Source organism: Mirounga leonina, unplaced genomic scaffold, assembly GCF_011800145.1.
Source record: "Mirounga leonina isolate KUSES-001 unplaced genomic scaffold, KU_Mleo_1.0 Mir_115, whole genome shotgun sequence".
Taxonomy (NCBI): Eukaryota; Metazoa; Chordata; class Mammalia; order Carnivora; family Phocidae; genus Mirounga; species Mirounga leonina.
The window spans coordinates 30,764,339-30,790,501 of record NW_023270268.1 but is presented as its reverse complement, the minus strand read 5'-3'; the positions used below and the strand labels follow the sequence as shown (position 1 = coordinate 30,790,501).

At 54.9% G+C, this 26,163-nt stretch overlaps 1 protein-coding gene across 1 annotated transcript in view; it reads left to right on the top strand.

Moving 5' to 3' along the window:
- The window catches only part of KY (kyphoscoliosis peptidase), a 45,877-nt gene extending 19,741 nt beyond the window's left edge, over positions 1-26,136 (top strand). The window contains exons 6-11 of the mRNA XM_034995147.1: positions 3,462-3,544; positions 7,897-8,005; positions 9,487-9,604; positions 17,579-17,767; positions 19,012-19,202; positions 23,136-26,136. Of these exons, the coding sequence (XP_034851038.1) occupies positions 3,462-3,544; positions 7,897-8,005; positions 9,487-9,604; positions 17,579-17,767; positions 19,012-19,202; positions 23,136-24,031 (1,586 nt within the window). The 3' untranslated portion in view covers positions 24,032-26,136. The remainder of the gene's footprint in view (positions 1-3,461; positions 3,545-7,896; positions 8,006-9,486; positions 9,605-17,578; positions 17,768-19,011; positions 19,203-23,135) is intronic.
- Positions 26,137-26,163: the final 27 nt, after the last annotated feature.

The following is a 26,163-nucleotide window of genomic DNA, read 5'->3' as shown; positions in this document are numbered from 1 at the left end:
ATATTAAAAGCAGAATTCAGAACTGTGTTAACTTTAAATGGAATGCCAAGCATCTGTAAGGTAGGAGGCATGTGAATACCAGAATGGGACAGAGGGTAAAACCCTGAATGGGGTGATAGATGGCCTGGCTTTGAATCCTATTTTTGTCCCTCACTCACCTTCCTCGGGCCTCAGTTTTCCTCTCAGTAGACCAGGTGGTATCTCAGGTTTGGTAGAGTCTGGCACTTCTTCCCATTGTTTTGCTTTAAAATTAGAATAATTCTGTTAATGCCACTGGTATTTTAAATGTAATTATGCAAAATCATATTTAGATCTTATGTAATCTCTTCAGAAGGTAAATTTAATGAGGCATAAATCATTGTGGGTATTTTTAATGTTCAGATATTGTAAAATGGAACCAAGAAAGGGTAAAATTAGTAATAAGGTTTTCAGTCCCATTTTAGAAATGTCATCCTTGTTCTCAGTGGGGGTGGGGGAGACCTCATTTGCAGAGTTGTGCTGAGCGGAAATTTGTTAAATGTAAGTCCACTTCATATCCACTTAGGTGAGCCTGCTAGCCCTTGTCAGAGAATGGCAGGATCCAGATTCCATGGAGGGAGAAGGCACTGAGAGCCTGCTGCGGGTCCCCACCGCCTCCCTAGGGGCTGGCTGGACAAGGGCTGAGCTCACGCCACACAGAATAGGGACTGACAGTGATCTAAGTAATGAGAGACAAGAGATCCCAGCTCCAGCAACAGAGGAGTGAGCCACAATGGTGCTAGGCTTCCAGGGAGCCCCAGGGTAAGACTGTACAGAACAGAAGGTTTTGGGAGGATCCAGGAAACGTCTTGGTCCCTTGTAGAAGGAGCAGAAAATGCTAGGTTGGTGAGTGACAACCACGGCCTCAAGGTCGGGTTTACATAGCCTGCCCGCCCCCAGCACTCTCTGCCCCCTCTTGGGTGAGGAACAGCCCTCAGATCCTGGATGTGTCCGAGCACATGACATGGTGAGGACCCAGTCAGCGGCTTGGAGTCAGAGAGACCAAACCCCTCCAGGGCCTGCTGCAGAGTGTCAGCAAGAAGCAAGAACGCAGCGCAGAGTGGCCTTGGGGAATGTGCCAGATCCAGTTCGTTTGTGAAGAAAGAAGGCCCGGTTCCTAACAGGAAGGGACCTTCCTGGGGTGGGGAAATGCGGGCGGACCCACATGGGCTGCTCGGACAGCTGACCGAGGTTGGGGGCACCTCTGTGGCCGGAAATTGGCCAGCTCCCTAACCAGCTGCCACTGCCTCTCAGCCAGAACTGGCCAGGGAGGGTCGTGCAGGAGCTCCTCCCCTCTCTCTCACCCCAGGTCTTGGGCCTGCAGCACCAAGGTGAGGAATGTGCGGGCAGATGAAGCTGCAGCCCCCACAGCGGGCACAGAGGCTTTATACCTCTCTTCTTATGCTTGCCCACAGAGGACCCCCACATTGCACCTTCCCAGGGAGCAGAGTGGTGCTGACCTTACAACATGATCCGCCGTCTCCTTCACTCTCCCAGGTGCCCTATAGATGTGCACCTGAGTCCAGCAGCCCCCAGGGAGGTGGAGGTCGTGAAGGTCAGGCCCCCACGAGAACCTAGGCTTCATGGAGCCCCCATCAAGTGTTTTCCCATATTGCTCTGCGGTTTCCAGGCTGGCTGCCATACACTGGGGCCCCACCAGCACCCCTCTCAGGGGAGTTGGGTTATCAGCGAGTTCAGGGATCAGCATCCCTTTGGCCCCACCCTCCTTGCCCATTCCCTGGCCTCCCACCCAGCTTGCCTGATTTGGTCGGCCTTGAATAAGGGACCTTGAATAAGAGGGACCCAGCCAGACGAGATCGGGCGCGTTCAGGGTAGCCATCAAAAGGAGTGAGATCTTGCCGTTTGCAACAACGTGGATGGAACTGGAGGCTATTATGCTGAGCAAAATAAGTCAATCAGAGAAAGACATGTATCATATGACCTCACTGATACGAGGAATTCTTAATCTCAGCAAACAAACTGAGGGTTGCTGGAGTGGTGGGGGGTGGGAGGGATGGGGTGGCTGGGTGATGGACATTGGGGAGCGTATGTGCTATGGTGAGTGCTGTGAATTATGTAAGACTGTTGAATCACAGATCTGTACCTGAAACAAATAATACATTATATGTTTAAAAAAAAAAAAAAGAAGATAGCAGGAGGGGAAGAATGAAGGGGGGGAAATCAGAAGGGGAGAAGAACCATGAGAGACTAGGACTCTGAGAAACAAACTGAGGGTTTTAGAGGGGAGGGGGGTGGGGGGATGGGCTAGCCCAGTGATGGGTATTAAGGAGGGCACGTTCTGCATGGAGCACTGGGTGTTATATGCAAACAGTGAATCATGGAACACGACATCAAAAACTAATGATGTAATGTATTTAGGTGATTAACATAACATAATAAAAAAAAAAAGAGGGACCCTGCCAGAGCCCAGGCTCTCTTTCAGGCTGAGACAGGGGTTTGCTGCCCATCCATGGCTGGTCTGACCACTGGTCAGTTAGCCCTGCAGCAGCTGACTGGGGCTGTCCTGTGTCCCGGCTTCCTATGAGAAAGGCGAGCACAGATGAGTGATTCTGGGGCACAGCGTCCCTCAGAGGCCTCCCCACAGAACTTGGGGTGCCCGTTGCTAGAACACATGTAGCTTTTGGGGTGCTCCAGTCTCCAGCTGACTGTGAGCACAGGAGGAAGCCTGTCTGGGTGCCAAACCCACTTTACCCTACAGAAGCCTGCATGGCCTGGTCTAGCATACCCTCCTTCGATACCCAGGGTGCCCTCCACCCTGGGCACTGTGGCTATGGCACAGACCTTCCTTCCTTTTTTTTTTTTTTAAAGATTTTATTTATTTATTTGACAGAGAGAGAGCACGAGTAGGCAGAGTGGCAGGCAGAGGGAGAGGGAGAAGCAGGCTCTCCGCTGAGCAGGGAGGGAGCCGGACGTGGGGCTCGATCCCAGGACCCCAGGATCATGACCTGAGCCGAACGCAGCTGCCTAACCAACTGAGCCACCCAGGCGCCCCACAGACCTTCCTTTCTTGAGCCCACCAGGGACTGGCAGCATTCCTGGGCACTTCCCACAGAGCACTCATTCCTGGAACAGTTCGCAGGAAATCTGCAGAAAACTATAAGATGGGGAGAAGGAGGTTCCATCATTAATCTGTCTGGGCACTGCTGAGTTAATTGAGGGGAAATTAGTTTCTTTACTGCTGACTTCCCGGGGTCTGCAAATAGGCTTAGATCCCCTGCGAGTCTCCAAAAGAACTAGAGGAGTTGCCATCATTCACAAGCCAATTTGACCAAGGAATCCTTCTAGGAGATCTAGCTCTTGGGAGCAGTTTTTCAGGCTCTGGGAAGCATGTTGAAGGTCGGGCAATCCCAGCTCCTCAAAAAGACAGAGAGGCCCCTTGTCAGCAGCCCTCAGTAGCTGACTGAGCCTCCCTGTGTTTCCAGCCTACCCCTGGGATCGGTCCAGCCTGAAATCCATGCCCCTGGACCTGCGGCAGTTTGAGAAACTGGACACCTATGCCTCACAGGTAAGAGAAGGTGGCTTGGAGTTTCCCGAGTCAGGGTAATGAAGCCTCTCCTCAGGCCCCTCCTGAAGGCATCTGCAGTCCCTTGGACAGACGGCCCAGAGTGCCTCTTCACATCGTATGGATGGGGGAAAGAAGGCCAAGGCACCAGACTCCTGCCCAGGACAGGAGGCCATTCCATCCCCCCAGTGCCACCCACGGGGTCCTGATGCGTCCACCCCAAGGGTACCCACCCTGCAGGTGCCCCACTGGCAGGCCCCTCTGACCAACCCTATCCTGCCCCCCCCCGCCATTGTCCCCTGGGGCATTGCTGCTGCTGCTGAGCCAGGCCACCCCTGGCCCATGAAGGAAGGGAGCAAGAGGATGAGGGAGGGCCATGGATGCAACTGGCCAGCACCCACTGTGACCAGAACCATGCTCACCCCTGGAGCACGTGGGCTGCCAAGCTCTCACCTCTGGGTCTGGCCTCATCTGGGGCGGGGTTGGGGAGAAGCAGCTACAGAAGCTGAAGCACTAGAGACACACTGGGGTCCTGGGAACCAGGCAGGAGCCCTACGACAAAGAGTCTGATTAGAAGGGCCACGGAACTGGACCCATTGCTGAAGTCGAGCCATCGGAGGCTGGTAAGCAGGGAGGTCATCTATAGTCTAAAAAGACCATCGTGTGGCTGGCACATAGTAGGTGCTCAGGAACCTTGTTTGTTGAATTGATGAGTGGATGGATAGGGGCCTGGATCCAGAGTCAGATTAGAGGCAGGGCCGTCAGTAGGGAGCCGTTTGCTGTCCCGGCAGGAGCCGGTGTGACGTGGATTAAATGGGAACAATGAGAGCAGAGAGGAGTGGAAAGGTCAGCACTGAGCTGGAGGCAGAGGGAGGACTCCATCCCGGTGTGTGTGAGGGAGGTGGAAGGCAGGAGGCTCACAGGCGGCTGGACTGAGCGACAGAGCGAGGGTGGGACAGCTCCTCGCTACCAGGAGCAAGTCTCAGGGGATGACAAGTTTGTTTAGGGGCAGTGGGCTCTAGTACCTGTGGAACAGCCACGGGAAATGACCACTGGGCAGCCAGGTCTCCAAGCCTGGAGCCCTATCCAGCCTGGAGATATGTGGGCAGGAAACACTGATCCGGGAACCATCACATTTAGCTGAAGCTGAAGCCATAGGGTGGGTGTCATCTTGGGGAGGACAGGGCAGGAGGTCCAAACGGGCCCTGAGCCACCTGAGACCAGGGCAAGACAAGGAAGGATCAGTGTTCTCGGAGGTGCAAGGAGAGCTCCCTGAGGTCGAGGATGGCCAATAGCATGCGCCATTCAGTCTGGTCAAGTGAGGTTAGGAGAGACTCATTTCCACCACTTGTGCACTGAAGTGCTTCCTACTGCCAGAGGGGCAGGTCAGAGGGGCGTCGTGGGAGCCTCAGCCAGACTTGACAGGCTGAGATGCAAAGCGGGGATGAAGGAGGAGGGAGTGGGGAGAAGACCCCACAGGAGCCTGGCAGAGAAGAGGAAGCGAGATGTAGGCAGCCCTAAGAAAGAGATCTGGGGAGGGGATAGGGCAGCCAGGCCTAGAAGGGAGGAGGTGAGGACACAGGTGAGCAGGGGCGCTGCCTGAGGAAGAGCAAGGCCTGCAAAGACAGGAGGCCCGGACTGGAGGCTGACAGAGAGGCTGGCTGTGCAGGAGGGAGGGCTCGTTAAGGGGAAATCCTGACTGAGCCATGTTGAGTCTTAGGCCAGGGTGTCTCTGAGAGGGAGGGAAGGGAGGCGGTGTCAGGATCTGAGGAGGGTGGGTATGTTGTAATGGCCACCAGAAGGGACAGGCGAGGCTTGGAGAGCAGTGCCAGGAGCCCAGCTGAGGCCAGAGACCCAGCTGCAAAGCAGTGGGTGTCCAGAGCCAGCCAGGCCCAGGTAGAGCCGGGAGGTGGGGACCCAAAGGCCCAGAAGCCAGGAGGTTAAGTCAGGAGTCAGCCAGGCTGAGTGAGGGCCCTGCAATGTGTCAGGCACTGTCCTTGGCTCTGGGAGAGGGACGAAGACAAGAACTGTGGAGTTGGAGCTGGACACTGAACAGAAGGAGCTAGGCAGGTAGGAGGCAGAAGCGGGCTCCAGAGGTCTCCTTGTGGTCAGACAGTGCATCCGGGGGGGTTCTGATGTGAGTGGTGGAAAGGATCCAGGAGCTCAGGGAGTACCTTAGGGTGCGGGCTGGCCAAGGCGTGGGCAACTTTCGCAGAATTAAGCACACAGTTGCCCCAGCTTCTCTAGAAAGATTAAACATGGTCACAGCAGCCTTTCCTAGAATCCCAACCGTGTTTCCTCCCGAGGGCCCCTGCGAGAAAACCTAATTTGTTCTTTTTTTTTTAATTGTGGTAAAATACATATAATATAAAATTTGCCATATTAATCATGTTTAAGGGTACAACTCGGTGGCATTGAATGCATTCATGATATTGTACAACCATCTCCCCAAACAAAAAGGCCGTACCCATGAAGCAGTCACTCCCTGTTCTCCCTGCTAACCTCTACGTTACTTACTGTCTCTCTGAACTTGTTTACTCTCAATATTCCACATAAGTGGACTCATCCAGTACGTGTCCTTTTGTGTCTGGCTTATTGAGCATTATGTTTTCAAGGTTCATCCATGTTGTGGCATGTGTCAGAACTTCATTGCTTTTCGTGGATGAATAATATTTCATCGTAGAGATATACGACATGTGTTTACCTGTTTGTCTGTGATGGACGCTTTCGTTGTTTCTACCGTTTGTGTATTGTGAATAATGTTGCAGTGAACATAGGTGAACAAGTATCTGCCAGAGCATCTGTCTTCAGTTCTCTTGGGTATATACCTAGGAGTGGAATTACTGGATCATACGATAATCCTGTTTAGGAACCACCAAACTGTTTTTCCACAGCAGCTGCGCCATTTTACATTTCCACTAACGATGCACAACGGTTCTCATTTCTCCACACCCTTGCTATCTTTTTTACTACAGCCCTCCTACGGGGTGTGAAGTGGCGTCCCGTGGTTTCGGTTTGCATTTCCCTGGGGACTAATGATGTGGCACAGCTTTTCATCGGCCATTTATATATATCTCTGAAGAAGTGTATATTCAGGTCCTTCACCCATTTTAAAATTGGGTTGTTTGTCTCTTTGTTGTTGAGTTGTAGGAGTTCTTTACATATTCTGGATATTCATCCCTTATCAGATATGTAATTTGTGAATATTTTCTCCCATTCTGTAAGTTGTCTTTTCACTTTCTTAATAATGTCCTTTGATGCCCAGAAGTTTTTTTATTGTTATGAAGCCCAGTTAATCTATTTTTTCTTTTGTACCTCGTGCTTTTGGTATCATATCGAAGAATCCGTTGCCAAATCCAAGGTCATGATGATTTACTCCTGTGTTTACTTCAAAGAATTTTATCATTTAAGCCCTTTTATTTAAGCCATTGATCCTTTTTGAATTGATTTTTTAAAAGATTTATTTATTTATTTTGAGAGAGAAAGAGAGAGAGAGAGAGAATCTCAAGCAGACTCCCTGCCCAGCACAGAGCCCAACACGGGGCTCAATCCCACAACCCTGAGATCATAACCTGAGCCAAAACCAAGAGTCGGATGCTTAACCAGCTGAGCCACCCAGGAGCCCCGAGTTAATTTTTGTATATGAAGTAGGGATCCAACTTCATTCTTTAGTATGTGGATATCCAGTTGTCCAGCACAGACTGGACTTTGTTAAACAGACTATTCTTTCCCCACTGAACAGACTTGTAATCCTTGTCAAAAAAGTCAGTTAGCCATAGGTGTATAAGTTAATTTCTAGACTCTCAGTTCTATTCCACCCGCCTATATGATCCGTATGTCAGTACCACACTATTTTGATTACTATAGTTTTGTAGTTAAGTTTTGAAATTCAGAAATGTGAGTCCTCCAATGTTGTTCTTCTTTTTTCAGAATTGTTTTGGCTATTCTGGGCCCCTTGCAATTTCATATGAAGTTGAGGATTGGCTTTTCCATTTCTGCAAAAAAGGCTGTTGGAATTTTATAGGGATTGTGTTAAGTCCATAGATCGCTTTGGGTAGTACTGACCATGAGTAGGGGCTGCGGTAGCCGCTCAGATGCCCACCCACCTGGCTGGCCCCAGGTCTGCCGAGAAAAGATATGTGGCTCTAGGGCCAGTGACTCAGCTGGTCAGCACTACCTGATATGTCCGGCCCCCCACCAAGGGCCGCGCTCAGCCTAGCCCTTGTGCCTCTGGCCCTCTCCTCCTCTTCCTCCTCTGCCTGGAGGAAAAGCAGCACCAGCTCCTGGCGGCAGGGCACTGGGCTCCCACCGCCCTCATCCAGGCCCTGACATAGCACACCCCTCCCACTCCCCAGGTGACAGTCAACAGTGGCCTGGATGAGCTGGTGAGCGACCTGCTCCAGGAGGCCCACAGTGACCTGGAGAGGGTCCGCGTGATCTGGATCTGGATCTGCCACCACATAGGTAGGCCCACCTGTGGTGCCACTGGCCCTAGGACTCCCCTGATGCCACTCCCTGCAGGACCCTGTTTCTAGGGGAGACTCTCTGGGATTCACTTGACCACCAGTGTGTATGGAGTGAGACAGACAGTGGAGGAGAAGGGTTCCCAGATGGCTAGGTTGAATAACCAAAGACTAACCAAGGAGAGTAAAACTCACCGTGTACTAACAGTCTCCATAAAGGGTCGTTGGGTGGGGGATCCCCTGTGGCCATCTGCCCACAGTCAGTGACCAGAGCTTAGGCCCTTTACCCAGCGGCAGCATTCCCTCAGTGCTGGCTTCCTGGTAAACCTGCTGCACAGACCTGAGAACCCAGGACAGGTCATCTCCAAGAAGAATGGGGAAGGTTCATAGCTGTTGGAAAGTTATTGCAACACCAGAGGTTTCTTAAAGCACCAGTGCCAGGAAGAGTGGGCTCGCCTCTCCCTCTCCCTGTTCCCACACCCGCGATCTCAGCCCCGTCACCAGGCACTCAGAGCAACCTCAGGGGGCCTGGGCCTGTGCACCTGTCCCTAACTCTGCACAGGACAGCCTTGAGGATCTGGCCAGGTCAAGCCAGGCCCCATGGGGGTGGCTAGGGGGAGGCTGGATGCTGCCCCTTGCAGTCAATGGAAGAGCCAGGTGGTGGGGTGGACTTTTAGCGCTTTCCCTGTGACCTGACAACCAGCGGGGGGCTCTCCTGATCTGCTGCCACTGGGCTTTTCCTTTGTCCTCCCAGAGCAGCAGTGAGGGATGCAGCTTAGAGGAGGAACTCACCTGACACAGGTAGGGTATCTGACCACAGGGCCTGAGAGGCCATTTCCTCCCTCCCCAAAACCAGCAGCTCCGTTTAGCCCGGGGCCTTAAAGGAGCAGAGTCAGAAACAGAGCATTAGGTAGGACTTCACTTACCGTCTGCCACCTTCACAGGTGCTCCCTTCGTGCCCTCAGTGCCCACAGGGATTCCTGCCTCAGGGCCTCCCTCCAGGCCTTCACTAACGGACAGCCTGTTTAGCGGTAGCTCAGGGCACCCCCTGGGGGTCAGTGTGAGGCCTTGGGGGTGGCCGCAGCAGGGATGGGGGAGCAGCCTCACGGGAACGGCCTGCCGAGCTGTGTGGTGGGGAGGGCAAGGGCAGAGCCCCCACGGCCTGGTGCTGTCTTGGCCCCCTTCCCTTTCAGCCTCTCCTCAAAGGCCTGACAAGCCAGGCAGCCTGCTCTGCCGATGCTTCGCTCTTCCTCTTGCCACCTGCCCAAGGAGGCGACATTTCCCCAAGTTTGCCCTGGCTGGGGGCCCTGGTTCCCTTCAGCCTACAGCGGTTTCTCCGGGACTTGAGGGAGGCCAGCCCAAATGGTGCTGAAAGCACAGCGGAGGGCGGGGACGGCGCCGCAGGCCACGGACCCCTCTGCTCTGCACCAGCCTTGGTTGCCTCCCAAGACCTGTTGGCTCACAGTCTCCTCTGCCCTCCAGAGTACGACATCGAGGCTGCCCAGGAGAAGGACCGCCAGGCCTTCAAGCCCACCGACATCCTACGGACCCGGAAGACCAACTGTGACGGCTACGCTGGACTCTTTGAGAAAATGTGCAGGTACAAGAAGGGGTCCCATGGAAGGCAGGCAGTCCTGGGCTGACTGCTGTGACCCCTCCCTTCGCCCCTTCCAAAGCGCCGTGCGCCTTCACGCACATGCCAGGCCTGAAACCGGAGTTTGCAAACTCTGCTCTGGAATCCGAGTGAGTCCTGAAAAGGTCAATTTCTCCCTTTTTAACACCAGCATAATTGACTTTGTACCATCTGCCTGCCTTCGCGATGCATTAACATAATGGCAGATGAATGCGCAGAGATAATTTGGTTATAAAAGGCCCCTTTTCCACCTTCTCTGATCTCTGCACAGCTGAAGGTTAGAAGAATGGCAGGTCTGGGAACAGTAGGACAGTGGCTGCTGACGCCAAGGGGACTGTGAAAGCCTGTCCTCGGGGCTGGCACCGGAGCCCTCTCTCGGGGGAAACGGATGATCTCCTACCCGAAAAGATTTGTCAGTTGGAGAGGCTGAATAACCAGGAAGCAGCTTTTCTCTTGGAGACTTTGGGCTCCGTTTTCATTGCTCGAATGTGCTCCTGGCCAGGTTGCCCGGGCGGGTGACAGCAGGTAAGGAGACCACTTGTGCGCGGAGGCACCTTTGCTGGTTCTGGGTGACCTCGAGACAGACTCCAGGCTGGGGGAGCCCCGCCGACCCCACAGCTTCCTGTGCCCACTCTCCGAGGTCTGCTGGGTTCCCCGGGAGACAATCAGGCAGCCGGGGAGGCCGCTGAAGAGCCTTGTCCCCAGGGAGATGGACAGGCTCTGCCCACCGTCTCTGCAGGCCTCTGGGAGTGGGTCTTCCCAGGCACCCATGTCAGCCCACCAGGACTCAGATTCATCAAACCAAGTGCAGCAACAGACACTCAGGAGTCCGCAGGTGGGCAGTTGTGGTGTGTCGGGGACGTGTGTACGTGTCGACACACAGGCAGCCCAAGATGTCCTGCTCCTGCAGACACGCAGCCCATTCCTGGCCTAACCCCCCGCTGTTGGACCCTCCCACCCCCCAACACCACCGGCAAGCAGCCACATGTGCCTGCTCCCAGCCTCCTGCTCGCTCCCTGCTCTTCACGGTGCCCCCCTCCACGCCCCACCCCTGAGGCCAGTGTCCCAGAGGCAACCAGGGCAGGGCAGGCTGCAGCGGATGCCAGCCCCTCTGCAGCCCATCCCCTCCACCAGAGCCGTGCTTCGCTCCCACCCCTCACGTGCCTGCCCCCGCTCCAGGCCCGGGCACCCCAACATGCCTGGGGGCCTCTCCAGGAACCGGGATCCTCACTGGCCCTCTGCCCAGACTCCACAGGCCCTGGGTTCCTGAACAGGACCCACAGGCTCACACTGTCCTGTGACGTCCTCCATAATCTGACCTCCAGCACCCTTCCGGCCCTGCACCCTGCGGCACTCTCCGCACTTCTGGGTCCTCAAGCTCACTGTGCTCCCCCCTCTCTAATGCTCCTTCCTGCCCCACTCCTGGACGCCCCCTTCACCCCAGCCCATCTCCTCCCTTGATGTCGTCTGCACACCGTATACACAGACTCCTGGCTTGCCTTATGCTTTTATTTAATAACTTCTCCAAATTAAACAAAAAATACTTGTTAATTATAGATGATTTATAAAATGCACAGAAGCAAAAAGAAGAAAATTAGGTCACTCTGACGACTTAGAGGTAACACTTAACATTTTGTCCCATTCCCTCCCAGACTTTGTTCTATCATATACATGTTAACCTGTGTTACCTGTGCTCATTTTACCTCCAGTGTCTTGTGGGGCTAGTATGTCTTTTATGTGTCTTCAGCCCCTCTCTCTCTGTTTCTGCTTCCCCTGTGAATGCCCAGCTCAGAATCCTACACGCCATAGGCCCACGATGACTGGAAATGACAAGATATTCCTAGCAGATTTGTATGAAATGGGCCTTCCTCTCTTTTTAAATCATGGACTAACCCTCAGTCTGTTTTCGGCTCTATTTTTGCCTGGCACCTTTCAGAGCATAATTTTCATCTTAGTTGGCCAACTTGATTTTTCAGTCCTAGGATTTCTCAGTCATAGGATGTATCCTTCTTTATCCAGTATAAGCCTTCCAAGCATGGTGCAGGAGGGTGCCAGACTGAAAGCCAGAAAGACGTTTGCAGCCCTCAGCTCCCCCGTCCTTAGTTTCCAGTCCTTGATTTACCACTTGTTAATTGTGTTCCTTTGGAAAGGCACTGAATTTCTCAGAGCCTCAGTTTTCCCATCTGTACATGGGGACCGTAGTGCCTGCTGGCAGTGCTAGGGTTAAGTGAGAACATGCAGTTTGGAATTTGCTCACCTGACTTTGGGGTTGTTGGGTTGTTTTTTAACCTTGCCTGTCTTTCTTGAGTATGGGAATGCTCTTGCGCAGTGGAACTTTACCGCCGACACACATAGACTCAGAAAATTGACACTTGCCTTGAGTGAACCTGTCAGCTTTCTGGCCTGATCCAGATGCTTAACAATGGCCCTCTTCTGGCCTGCAGCTGATCATTAAAACACATCCCAACATTCTGCATCATTTAAAGCTAGGTCCTAACCTGGCAGTTAGCATGTGAAAAACTCTATACACTGCTCAGACGGTTAACGTTAGCCCACGGTTCCCTGGGTCCCTTTAACTTTGGCTTTAAAGATCAGCAACCTCACCCATGCATCACTTTCCTAATTCCCTTACCTTCCAAATAATTGCCGAAGGTTTGGTAAATTCATTAGCTGAGTCCTTAATAACAGAAGACATGTAATCCACACTTGCTGATTTATCCCGGCTCAGTTGTCAGGGCGGCCTCTTAGCAAGAGCAGTACCCACACAGCCATCATTACTTCTGCCCATCCATTCTGCTTCCTTGCAATGGCCTCATTAAAGACTGATTGAATAAAGTAATTCGGTGGGGAACTCAGATATTTTTGCAACATCCTTCATTTCCTCATCGTCTTTCCCAAGTAATCGATGTGAGGGTTTTTTTTTTTTTTTTGGTTTTTTGTTTGTTTTTGTTTTTTTAGTCCTATTGCTTGTAACTGCTGGTCTGGTTTCTTTCTGACCTCCCATCATCCAACATTAACGTCCCTGCTTTTGCCTCAATTCCCCTCTGCCTTCATGAATTCTGCTTAACCTCCTTGCGGGGGCCAAGCTTCATTTCCCAGATTCCTGCCACCAAGTCAGCTCCAGTACGACCCCTCCCCCTGTTATCACGACTGTAGCACCACCAGCCAGCAGAGTTTCCAGAGAGTTTGGGGAAAGCCAGGAGCTTAGTATAGGTTTGAGGCTTTGATGCCGGGGAGACTGGTTGTCACCGATCGGACGTCAGCCTGTTCTCCATCCGTCCTCCCTCTGTCACAGAGACCAAGAGCAGCATCCGGCTTCTGCTCAGCATGATGTCCCAGATGATCCCAGCACATCAGTGGGCTTCAGAGGCCCCAAAAGCTGGGGAGCAACCATCTCACCACCCTCCTGGGAGAGGCAGACCCTGGATTACCTGAAGTTATGCCCAGATCTGACTTTGTCATATAAAATTCCTGAAAGGGACATCTGAATTCCCCCGCCCTTGTAGATACACCAAAGGCTAGTGCTCGCAGAGATGAAGGATGTGACTAGAACAAACCATCCCTTAATTTTGCCGCACCCATACATTTATAAATTAAATCTTGGCATACTGAGGGGCTGGTGTCATACAAAGCCTCCTGAACTGTGTGCGTCAGGACAACTGAGTCCTGAGGCTGCTCTGGCCACTGGTTGGCTGTGTGTCCCCAGGCGAGTCAGCCTCGCTCTTTGTTCTGCTGACTCCTCACTTGTCAGACAGGAGGGCTCTGAGGTCACAGCCCAGAAGGCCTGACACAGGGCCTCCGAGTGGGAATAATTACTGTGGTTACAGTTACTGACCTCACCACTAAGGGTGGTGTGAGACCAGGGAAAGGGGACCGTACAGCAGAAATAGAGGTACCGTCAGAGTTACAAGAAATCAGCCACATAATCTGTGGAACGTATGCCATGCTTATGCTTGTCCTGCTACAGTACAGAAATCACAAAATTAGGGGGGCACCAGGGTGGCTCAGTCGGTTGAGCGGCCAACTCTTGGTTTCGGCTCAGGTCATGATCTCAGGGTTGTGAGATCAAGCCCCGCATCAGGCTCCGCACTCAGCGAGGAGCCTGCTTGAGATTCTCTCTTCCCCTCTCCCTCTGCCCCTCCCCTCCCCCAGCTCATGTGCTGTAAACAAACAAACAAATAAATAAAATCTTTTTTTAAAAATCACAATATTTTCATCAAGGTACAAAAAAAAAAAAAGAGCATGCTTCATCGCATCTCCCATTGGCTACATCCCTCCCTCCTTCTCTTATTTTCCACGTGGCCCACACACCCTGGAGAGGTGATGAGAGTACACTATGGTCAGATCCTGACGCCTGCAGGGCACATTGCCCACCCCAGACAATGCAGCCACCCTGCTGGGGCCTGGCAGTGGTGTGGCTAATGCGGTATTACACGGTTCCCACGGCAGGACCCGGACCCTATCTGTATACAGTAATAGTCACGGACCGGATCCACCCCCTCCTCAACTGATACCCCTGGTGTTGGCAATTGAAAACTATCAAAAGTAAAAACCAAGACGCTGCAGCCTGAGGTTATTAGATAGATGTCCTGGGATGATATTTGGGGCTCTAGAATGGCTGGTGAGATCTCATTAGGAGGTGGAAACATTTCTCATCTTCTGTCCCTTCTTCAGTGCTCTCCTAGATCTTTCCAGCAAATTCCTCTTCCTTTGGGTACCCTAAAAGGGCTGTGTGCATCAATAGCATTTTAGTAATGGTCTACCTGTCTGCCCCCTTGAGACAATGAGCACATCTAGGGCAGCCAATGAACTCTCCTTTCAGAATATTTTATTAGGCTATAGTAGTTATTATATGATAGGATAGGATATATGATATTATTCCCTGGTGCCTGGTACAGTACTTTGCACAAAAGTCAGTGATCTTTCGATAGCATGAAATGGTTGTGGGTCATCAAAAAACTAACTAGCAACCGGCAGCTAGAATCACTAGTCCCCCAGTTTTGCGTGAGAATTATGGATTATTAACAATAATGCTTTACATCATGACTTCTTTGTCCAATTCATCTTGCACGTTGCTGCCAGGTAATAAAATATCCTCATATCATAGTCAAGCATGGCATAAGCTCACAGCTAAGTTTCTTTTTTTCATCTTTATTCTGCCCCAGGCATTCCCCATGGCCTTCCCAGCTTCCCTCCAGCCTGTCATAGACAGCACCCCCCAGAGATCATTTAATGTCAACCTGTCTTTTTGCCCATGATGGGCCTGGCAAGGTCACCCTGGAGGCAACTGTAGAGCTGAGACTGAGCCCAGATCGCCAGCCACCCACTTCTGCCTCCTCCCGCCCTTCCCAGGCTTGGGGTCGGGCTCTCACTGCCGCTCCCCAACCTGGTTCTCAAAGCCTACCTCCACTCCACCGCTCGGGGGGACGGTGCCCCCAGGCCCACTGCCTGGGCACACGGCCAGCCCCGCTGCCCACAGCGGCGCCTGCTCCGTTTCACTGGGGCACCCGGGGGCCGTGTGGACATGCAGCGCTCCCCTTCCTTCCTGGACCACAGGAAGCTGTGAGCGGAGGCCAGGCCTCTGGGGGGAGCTGCGTCCAGAGGGCCGCAGCTCCCCTCCGTCAACCCAGCTTACCGCAGGACTCCTCCCAGGACTCCACACCCCTCCACACATGCCTGGAAATGGGTGATGCACACAGACGTTTCTGGGCAAGAAAGGAAAGTAACTCACCGAAGAATGTAATTTCAAGTAGTATTTATGGCTTTTTTCCAATTCTGAAAGTAACACATAATCATTACTGAAAATTTAGAAGATCTAAAGGAGTTTAAAGAAGAAAATCACAATCGCCCGTAATCGCATCACTAGGAGCCCAGGTGCAGCTGGCCTGTCTCACTCTGCCCTCCTCCTCTGCCTCTCGCCCTGCACAAGCACACCCCCACACACACACGCACGCACACGCACACACACACTCGGGCCTTGTGCTGACGGCGGGGTTCCATAGGCTTCTGTCAGTTCATATTGTGTCAGGAGCGTGTCTTACCTCACACTTCTCACTCACTCTGAGTAGGTGGAGCCCCACCTCCCAGGGAAGCCCCCCAATCTGCCTTCTATCCCACCCTTCTGGCCTGGCTCTCGCCCCTCCCCCTCTGCTGCCTGTTTTCTCTGAGACTGTAAACACATTCAGTTCCGACCCCCAGAAGCACCCCTTCACCGCATCTGCAGCTAATGAGGCAGGGGACCCTCCAGGCATGCACGCTGCACTTCTGGGGCTCCTCCTCGGCCTGCTGCCTCCTGTGTCTCCTGCCTCTGGATGGCCCTTCTGCTCCAGGAGTAGGTTTTGGCCCTTCAGCAGCAGGAAAACCTGACATCAGGATCCCGTCCCTCTTGCTCTCTGCCCCGTTCCCCAAGTGCTCCTGAAATCCTTCCCGGAGTGCCTCGCTGCTCTGTTCTCGCGGCATGTCTCAGACAGCCTGGGAGGCCTGGCCCCCCTTCTGTGAAGCCTCAGGCGGAAGGGCAGGCCTGCACCCCACGGAGGAGGGAAGCTCAGGCAGACGTGGGAACAGGACACTGTTCGGCTGAAGAAGGGCGGAACGTGGAAACGTGCAGGCTCCCCATTTTGCTTCACTGCTTCTCTCAACAAATGATAAGTAATATTTAATCCAGTATTCTAATGGGCAATTAAACATACTTTTTAGGGACGCCTGGGTGGCTCAGTCGGTTGAGCGTCTGACTGGATTTCGGCTCAGGTCTCGCTCTCGCTCCCCTTCTGCCCCTCCACCCCCACCACCCCCCACGCGCTTGCTCACATGCACGTGTTCTCTCATTCTCTCTCTCAAAAAAAACCAAAAAGATTTAGAAACATGTGTTTTTATAGGGAAAATGTCCCCTGTTCCTATAATGAACGGGGAGCCGTTTTCCCCCTTCCCCGGAGAGGCTCCATGGCCCTCTTGTTGAGAGCACTGGGGTCCGCAGCGCTGATCCACAGAAGGCCCCCGGCCACCAGAGGCCCCCAGGCCTGACTAACACCCAGAGCAGGAACCGGTTCGTGTGAGGCGAGGGCAGAGCGTGCAGGGCAGCCTGTGCGATACTCAGGGAGCCCCGTGGAAGGAGCCGCCGCGAACATCCTGGACAGCACCGAGTGTGTGTGTTATACCAAGCCGCCAGATGTGAAAGGAAAGTGTCTTAAAGAAGGAATACCTTTTTCTAATTCACACAAAGACCCCCAAGAAAACTCGCACAGGGCGTCCCCTGGGTCAGAAGAGCAGCCCACCCTGGTCCCTGCCATGGCTGAAGAGGAAGACCACAGCTGGTCATGGAAGGACTCTCGGGGCTCTTGCTTTGGCCTTGGGGTGGGCCTCAGGGTTTCAGCTTCAACGCCCACATTGTAGCTTGCCCATGATTTCTGTAGTCCCCACAGGTGACCATCATCCATCCCCCACTGCCCAGGCCACCAAAAGTGGTGCCGGAGTGCTTGTAAGCACTGGGGGAGCATACTCTCGAGAGGGCCGAAGAACTCAGGCTGACTGGTCAACATTTCCACCCCTCAAAGGACGTCTACAGGGGACGCTGAAACTGTGGCCAGGGCAGTCAGTCAGCACATGACTGGAGAGAGTAGGGCTCAGCTTTCTTCTGTACCCTCACGTCCAGCACCCCTCCATGACACCCCACCCGTGTCACCTAGACCCAGCTCCTCAGCCACGTGTTTCGAGCTGCTCTGATTCTTCAAGAACATCATCCTTTCCTGGTTTCCATGTTCTTGGGGTGATCCTCGCCATTGCACCCATTGTCCTCCTGAAGAGCGGCAGGCAGAGCACTCAGGCGGGCTCTGCCTGGGGAAAGGTGTCTCAGAGGTGATTTGCTCGGTCTCCATGGAGGAGCAGGTGGTGATGATTTGCAGCCCCCGCAGGAGCCACCTCTCAGACCCCCTGTCCTGCCCCCAGGATCGCCGGCGTGCAGTGCATGACTGTGCCTGGCTACTCCAAGGGCTTTGGCTACCAGACGGGGCAGAGCTTCTCGGGGGACTTTGACCACGCCTGGAATGCCGTGTACCTGGAGGGGAGATGGCACCTGGTGGACAGCACCTGGGGCAGTGGCCTGGTGGATTCTACCACCTCCAAATTCACCTTCCTGTAAGTAGAAATCTCGGTGCTGTTGCGTGTCCGGCTGGTGGAAATGGGGGAGGCACGAGGTTGAAGGTAGCAGCAGGTGGAGAAGGCCAGGTGGGAGGGCAGGGAGGGCCAGGGTGGCCTCTCCTCGCTGCTAGCCCCTCCCACCGTTCCTCCAGCTCTGAAATGATTCAGCTCCAAGCCAATAGGAAGGGCCCGGACCCTTTTGTCACCTCACCCTCTGCTGACTAAATCCCTCCTCTGGCTCCCCATCGCTCCCTCTGCCCAAGTGCTGAAAGCCCAGCATTTGCCCACAGGCCCTACAAGAGAGGAAGGCAGAGCTGAGAAGCTACCTTAACATCTGTAGATTCCCTTCAGGCCTTTGACCCACTGGCTGTATTACAATGCAGGGATGCCAGAATTCTCTTCCCCCAGATGCCAGGGCTCCTCCCCCACGTCTCTGGGCCAAATGCAGCCACATCACATCTCTGAGGAAGAGGTTATAGTCTGTGGGTACAGAGTCACTGTGACCACGGTGGGGCAGGGTGCTGGGGTGCAGGGTGCTGGAGCATGTCTGTTCTCCAAGGCTCTGGCCAACTATGGTCTTAACCTAAAGCCGTGATATTCACCCGGGATCATAAGATCTCTCAGCAACTCAGATTCTTTTTTATCCAGAAAAATGAGAGCATTGTCCGATTTTTGCAGTTTAAATCTCGACAGGCCTACACACAGGCCAAATACAAGCTAAGAGAGAAGCTTTAGCTCAGATGAGTCTCCCTGTTCTTCTCTTGATCCCCATCACTAACCGCTAGAGAGCCCCAGGGCTCTCATTGGCCCCAGGGACCACAGGAGGGCTGCTCATCCACGACTCTCCCTACCTGCCCTCCCTCCACCCTGCTGGTTGGCACCTGGTCCCTGGGTTATGCCTTTGCTCCCTCAAATCTCTGTCGGGCTTTGAGAGAAGGGGGAGCCCAATCCCCACCTGGACACAGCTCCACATGGACTATGGCCTTCACTTAAAGGGGGCCACAGATCCTGCCATGGCCCCTATTTCTGGAAGCAGCCACTGAGAGGCCATCTGCAGCGCCCATGTTAAGACCGGACATAGTGCCTCTCCCCATCAGGTTGTTGGCAGGACCCCTCCTGTGGAAGCGCTAGACAAAAGAAGGCCCCAAAGATCCCCCTGCGAGCCCCACCTCCTTCTCTACAGAGCTGAGGCCTACTCACAGCACATGGCCACTGACCAGCTCCCCCCACCCCACCTCTAGCTACAATGAATTCTACTTCCTCACCCATCCCGCACTGTTCATCGAGGACCATTTCCCAGACAACAAGAACTGGCAACTGCTAAAACCTCCTCAATCTCTGAAGCAGTTTGAGAACAACATGTATCACAAGAGTGAATTCTACAACAAGGGAATGCTGAGTGCCCACCCAGAGACTTCTGTGATCAAAACAGGTAAGCCCGGAGCAGGTGGCCAGCATCTCGCGGCAGGGACAGAGCAGGTGGCCGGCATCTCGCGGCAGAGATGGAGCAGCATGCTCTGCGCCTCGAGGCCTCTGGACCCCAGGGGACTGCCCTGTCAGGGCCCAGCCAGGGCCCGTGGGCTTCGTGTAAGCTGTATGTATATGCAGACGCTATTAAGGCAGCCAAGTCCATCGGGCCATCGGCGCAGGACACAGCCACAGGTCACATTTGCAGGGACAGACACCGGCTCACAGCAGCATAAGCCAAAAAGGGGATGCATAGGAAGTCCTTGAGTTTCCCTAGGCCCTGAGGACCCCATTTACAGCCCAACCTGTCAGTGAGCCAGGGCTGGAGGGTCCCCGTTGGGTGAGTCTCTCCCAGTTCCCGCAGCAGGTGAAGGACCACCACAGGCCTGGCTGTCCCCACCTCCCGGTTCAGGTCCCCGACAGAAGCTCACTAGCCTGCTGCATTCTCCCAAACTCCTGGCAAAGAGGACGTGTTGGCCCAGCCACGCGGGGCTCTGTGTGTCAGTGGTCTGAGCAGCTAGTGGGAGAGCAGTGGGGGTCTCCCAGGACAGAGGACTGGGGGAGGCTTTATTAGGGAGTGGCTGCTGAGCTGGGTCTTAAGAGCTGGAAGAGAACAGGCATCCCCAAACACAGGGACGGACATGCTCTGGAAGGACACAGCAAGCCCTCCAACGCCTGAACTCAAGCACCCCTAGACCAGGGCTGGCTCCAGAAGTGCAGCCTGCCTTCCTCTGTGCCCTTCCCTCACAAGCTTCCCTCCTGGAGGCAAAGTCCAGCCTTTTCCAGCCAACTTTCCTGGGAGTAGGAGGGTCAGGACACCTAGCTGAGCTGTCCCCACAGCTGGCCTGGACTGACCTTTGTTCCCTACGTCCCCACAGGGGCCACAGGTACCCAGCCAGGTGTGTTTATGCACTCTGAGGTTTATGGGGGGGCCAGCTGTGTGGGAGAGGGTACAGAACTGTGGTCACAAGCCTCGCAGGGCTGACTGCAGAGGACTTTGTCTTATGTCTGTCCAAGGCCCTGGTGCCTGGTCCAGGGCTGGACACATAACCTGGACACACTACAGGGCTCAGCACAGCCTAGTCAGTGCACCTACCCCCCCACCCACACCCACACCCACACACCCACGCTTACGCAAAGGCCTGCCTGTTGGCACCATCTCTGCTACCAGGGGACCCGTATTCTCCCAGGAGGGAAGGGTCTGAGCTCACACTGGCTGTTAGCACAAAGAGGTCTCCGGGTGGGTCTGAAGGGGAGCCCCATCCCACACTGTAGAGGGATAGGGGCACAGGGAGCACAGGTGTCCCCAAGTTACTGCCAGCTGATTCATCCCTTCCACCTCACACTGCTTTCCCTAACCAGTTTGCTGAACTCCTGAATACTTTTTTAAAACTACAAATACCTGGAGGCTCCTGCTGCTAAAATAACAGCGCGAGGTTGCTGTCTTTGAGAACGCGTTTCCTGTGCTCATATCAGATGGGGAGCCTGTTCTGACTGGTGTGGGCCATGGAACCACAGAAGAATGGTCCAGGCCACACCAACATCCAATTAATGCCACGGAGTAGAACTTGCCTTTGCAAGAGACACAGAAATGTAAACACTGGGATTCTTAATATACAGTAATCTCAAATTTGATTCCATATTCGTGATGCATATTTCAAGACTTTTTCTTTGTTGGAGCTAGTTGTGTTAAGAGTGAGGATGGGAAGAAAGCAGAAGAGGGAAACAGGTGGGTGAAAGCAGGGAAGGAAGAGGACAGGGGGAGGGTGTGAGGGGTGTGGGGGGTGGGATACCACTGATGGGGGAGAGGGGGGTTGGAGGGAGAGGAGACGCAGGGGAGGTCACAGGCTCCCCCAGAATCCCCAGAGTCCTTCTTTCAAGTCTTCCAGCCATTCAGCTCACCTTTGCAGAGAATCTGCTGGGCCAGGCGCCCTGGGCAACCCTGGGACACGCGTGAAAGGAGGCAGGAGGGCAGTTTCCCACAGTGCTCACCCCTGCAGGGAAGACAGACATTACAGAGAACTAATTCAGTACAATGGTGCTAAGTTTCCTGAAGGAGATGTGGAGCTACAAGAGAGGCTTCCAGGGGAGCTGGACCTCACCTGAGGGCATGGAAAAAGGCTTCTCTGCAGTCAGACGTCATGCTAAGGTCTTATCAGGTTTGGGGAAAAGCGGTGGAGGGGAGGACAGGTGTGAGAGCTCTGGGATATGTGGGAGAATGCCCTGTGGTCCGGAAAAGGAGGGTCCTGACTCAGGCCAGGCAGGAGGGGATAGGACTCTCGCTCGTCTCCAGTTGGATGGTGACCCACACAAGTGAACCCAGGAATGACCAGGTAGACAATTTCCCAGGGGCCCTTGGGCGGCCCTATGGAAGTGCTGGATGGCACTCCTCATCAAAGGTGAATTCCATGGGATCTCACAGCCAACTCAGAAGCAAGACAGAACAAGACGGGGTCATGAGCAGTTGAAGGCTGAGACAACTTCTGCCCACTGAGTTGGCTTATAAGAGGAAGCCAGGGGAGAGGAGAGATTCAACCAAGAAAGACTGATAACAAGTCTGTTGTTCTTGGACACTTTCCTTTTGGAGGTTACCATGGGACAGATGTCCCATCGTGGCTGGAGGCAGTGGAGAAAGAAGGTAGACAAAGAAGATAACACCAAAGCACCAAGCACCACATAAGAAGTATAGCAGAGAGGGAAGGAATGGCAGCAGAGGGAACGGGGTGGTGGTGGGTGGGCTGGGCTGGAGCCCACGAAGAAGCAGAGGGGAGCCAGCCAGAAAGCTCCCAGCCTTTCCTGCTGCCGCTGGGGGATTCTCACTGGCTGGTTGGGAGTTAGCACTGAATGTAGGAGCAGAGCAGCCTGGAGTCGGGGCCTTGGGGCAGATTAGAGGGGAGGTCTTGGGGGTACTTGTCCTAGAACCCAGACATGACCTCCCCATCAAGAGCGTGGTACCTCAGACCGAAAAAGGTTACTAGTGAGTGTGGTTCTGGCGGTAGTCTGTCTCCTTCCTTTGCGCTCATCTGTGAACCCCAACGGGGTGGGGAGGTTGCTGGGACAAGGCGCAGGTGTGAGGCTTCCAAGAGGAAGGGGATTGAGGCTCTGCAAGGAGCCACTGCCCCTCCCTGTGGTCCTGTGAGGCAGGGAGGATGAGGTAGGGGAGTGCTCATGGGCTGTAGAACCAGAGAACTCACCCTGAAAAACAGTGACTGGGACAGAGGAAGACAAAACTGGAGGGCATGGGGAGAGATAGAGGGAGAGTGGATGCAAAGGGCCCTCCAGAGACAGGCCAAGCCTCGCCCAAGTGAGAGTCCTGGGTTGGGGCAGGGGGAGGCGAGGAGGCAGCCCCGCCCCTGGAGCACCGCCTCCAGTGGTCCAGCGGGGTTTTCAGGTCCAATGTTCACCTGACAGGGCTGACGCTATAATGAACAGGGGCTGGAGGGAGCGGTGTGAAGCAAGACTTAAGACTGGAAGGAGACAAAGGGCGGCCCTCCAACCAGTCCTGGGCCCTCCTTGCCCCCGGGCCCTCTCCCCTTCTCTGGAATCAGGCTAAGCCTCCGGACCACCTTTGTCTTGCGAGAATCACTTGGGTGAGGCAAGCACACACAGCTGGGGCAGATTTTCTCTTGAGACCCTCAGCTTTCAGCGCACCCTAAGAGAACCACCTAGAGAGGGGAGGGGAGCCCCCCCAGTGGTGTGCCGCAGCTGGCTTACATCCTGTTCGGTGACATCACCTCGACTGCTTAAAATCCAGGGTGCTGAAAGTAGTTACGCCGTGGAAATGGGCAGATGCTAGAGTCAGGGCTTCTTCCCGCGGAGAGCCGGTTGTTAAACACTTAGCAGCACGTCGGCACACCCTGGACCCATCCCACCTGACCCCGGCTCGCTCTCTCCACAGTGAACGGGAAAGCCACCATCACCATCGAGAGCTGTGCCCCAACGCTCTTCATGTTTATGCTCAATGGCAAGCAGGAGCATGGGCTGCTGAGCCTCAGGAAGAACGGGATGAAGCTGGACATATACCCTCCGACGGTGGGCACGCACAAGCTGCAGATCTTTGCCAAAGGCAGCTCCGACGTCTACAGCTCCGTGCTCGAGTACACGCTCAAGTGCAACTACGTGGACATCAGTGTCCGGCTGCCGGCCGAGCTGCACCAGCCCGTGGGCCCCAGCTGGTTCTCGGAGCAGATGGGCATCGTGAAGCCCTCCCACCCCGACCCCATCATCCACACCGGCGACGGGCGCTGCTCGGTCAGCTTCGGCGTGGAGGAGGGCATCAGCGTCCTGGCTTCCCTGCATGGGGACGAGGGCCCCGTCACCGAGGAGACGCAGCGGCGCTACATCTTCCAGGTGCAGCGGCAGAAGCGGGCAGAGCTGAAGGTCCAGCTGCCCCGGGCCGGCAAGTTCGCCCTCAAGATCTTTGTCAAGAAGAGGCTGGAGCCGGGCAACTACGTCTTCGTCTTCAATTATCTGCTGTGTTGCACCAACACCAAGGTGAACTGGCCCATGTTCCCCGAGAGCTTTGGCAACTGGGGGCAGGACAATGAGTTGCTGGAGCCTCTGTCGGGCGTGCTTCCTGCCAACCGGAACGTCCCGTTCAAACTGAAGCTCCACGGCGTCGCCAAAGCCCTGGTGAAGGGGCAGGACACGTGGCCCCTGACCCTGACTAGGGAGGGCTACTGGGAGGGCAGCTGCAGCACGGCTGGCTGCCGCGAGATCTACGTCATGGTGCTGGAGAACGCCAACCACAGCTTCTACTCCTACATCCTGAAGTACAAAGTGAACGCCCAGTGAGGCCCGGCGGCCCCCGGCCACCCCCGCCCAGAGGGCCGAGGCCAGACTTGCCCAGGGAGGGCCCTGGACACCACCAAGTCTGCACGCAGTCTCTTGGAGGCCTCTGCCTCGCTCTCTGCTCGCCACGGAGGCGGGGGTGTCGGCGTTCCCATGGCTTCACCCGGTTGTGGCCATGGCCCAGGGGACTGAGGCAGAGGCCCTGTAGAAGACAAAGGTGCTATGTAAATCCAAGGTATTGTAAAGGGTACACCACTGCCCAGACGCCCCCTTCGCGTAGGAATGCTCTTGTTGTCTTTATAGGGCTGATGCGGGAAAGCAGGGAGGTTGCCCAGACAGAAAGCTTTTGCACGTGATGATGAGAGAATTCTCCTCCGTGCCCAGGAGGGACCTGATCTGCAAGGCTGAGTCATCCTGAATCACAGAGCCCGTTTCGGATAGCCTCAGTGTTTCTCACCAATTCCTGGACCCCAGGGACGGTCGGCCTACCATTATTTCCCCCAGACCTGACCATCTGCATTCCTGCTGCCCCTCGCTCTTCAAGAGCCCTAAAAAAGAGAAGGCGTGACGAGGAAGCTGACCAGCCCGCACCCGGCCCGAGGCCCCACGGTCCCCGGACACAATGGCCATGTGGCAATAGGAAGGTCACGAGGAGGCTCCCAGGGCCCGCTCTTGGGTGCCCTGGGGGGAGGGCCAGAGGGCGGGGGACAACACAGCAGCCCTGCCACCTGAGTCTGAGGCTGTGAGGCCTCCGACTCCGTGCTCCCGACGGGCCCACAGGCCAGTTCAGTCTAGGGAGTCGCTGGCCCTCCAGGCCCTCTCAGAGCCCAGGCTTCAGGCCCCAGCCTGCATTTTCACGGGGAGCTTCAGGAGGCTGCTAGGCCCTGGGGCGGCGGGGGGGGGGGGGCTTGGTGATAGCCCTAAAGACCCAGGCAGGGAGGCCGGGCAGGGAGGAGTGCAAACACCGTAGTGCCGAGAAGACTCATGAAATAACAGGGCTCTGCCAGCCCCCAAGGCTCCCTACCAGCAAAGCCCACACAGGGGAACCTCCACCCGCTCCGGGAGCCGCTTCTGTGCTTGTCCACATCCCATCTCCCTTCCTGCCTGTCTCTGACATGAGAGACCCCTGGGGTCCTGCCGTCCACGCCAGCTCCAGCCCTAGGAGCCTTAGCAGCACCTCAGGCCCGTGTTGCCATGGCAACAGCAGCAAGCCTGGCTCCTTCCTACAAGGGCAGCCCAGAGGGAAGGAGGGAGAGGCCCTGCGTGGCCACTGCAGCCCCGTCCCAGCACAAGGAACCCCTGTAGGGGCTCCCCGCCTCCTGGCTGCTCCACTCTGGGGCCCCTCCCGTCTCCGCGCCCTCACCCCGAGAGCGGGCAGTGGCCCAGCACCCCCCCCCAACTACTGTTCTAAATGTCCTCAGGTTCAGCGACAGCCAGGCCAGCTGGATGCTCACGCCTCCTCTGCCTTCATCCTCACATTTGTGTATTCGGCAAATGTTCACGGGGCACTTACTTAGCACAGGGCTCCGTGCTCGATGCCGGGGTTATGGAGGGAACCAGGGGGTCCCGCCCCTGCCATCTCAGAGCTCAGGGTGGGCAGCAGCAGCCGCCCTCAAACAGGCCTGCCTAAAGTTCCAGGCTCCCAACACTTCAGTCCCACATCTCCCCAAAGGTCCCTGGTGCCCCCCAGCTTGGACCTGGCCCAGAGCCATGTGACAGGGGTGCCCAGGCTGGGGGCCTGGAACACCAGGGCAGAACATCATGGGGGGTCTGGGCTCTCGCCTGGACTGTGTCTTGTGCCCTCTGGCAGGCTCTGCCCCCCAAGCCTTTGGCACAGTTGACACGCATGCCTGGAAAATGCACGAAGCCCCCAGAGGCGGAACCGCTGTGCACTAACTACGACAGGAAAACAAGGGGAGTTCTTACACCCCGAAAACAGCCTTTTTTCATACCTTTGATTCTATGGGCTGGAAGAAAGGTGCTGTGTTTTATCCAAATAGTAAGTGCCTTCTATGACTCATGTCACTCCCTGGACCCAGAGCCATGGCTAGCCCCGATGAGAACGTGTATCTTTTTAAAAATAATATAACTAATCAGTACATTCTGGAGCAGGCAGAGGATGCCACCACCCCCCC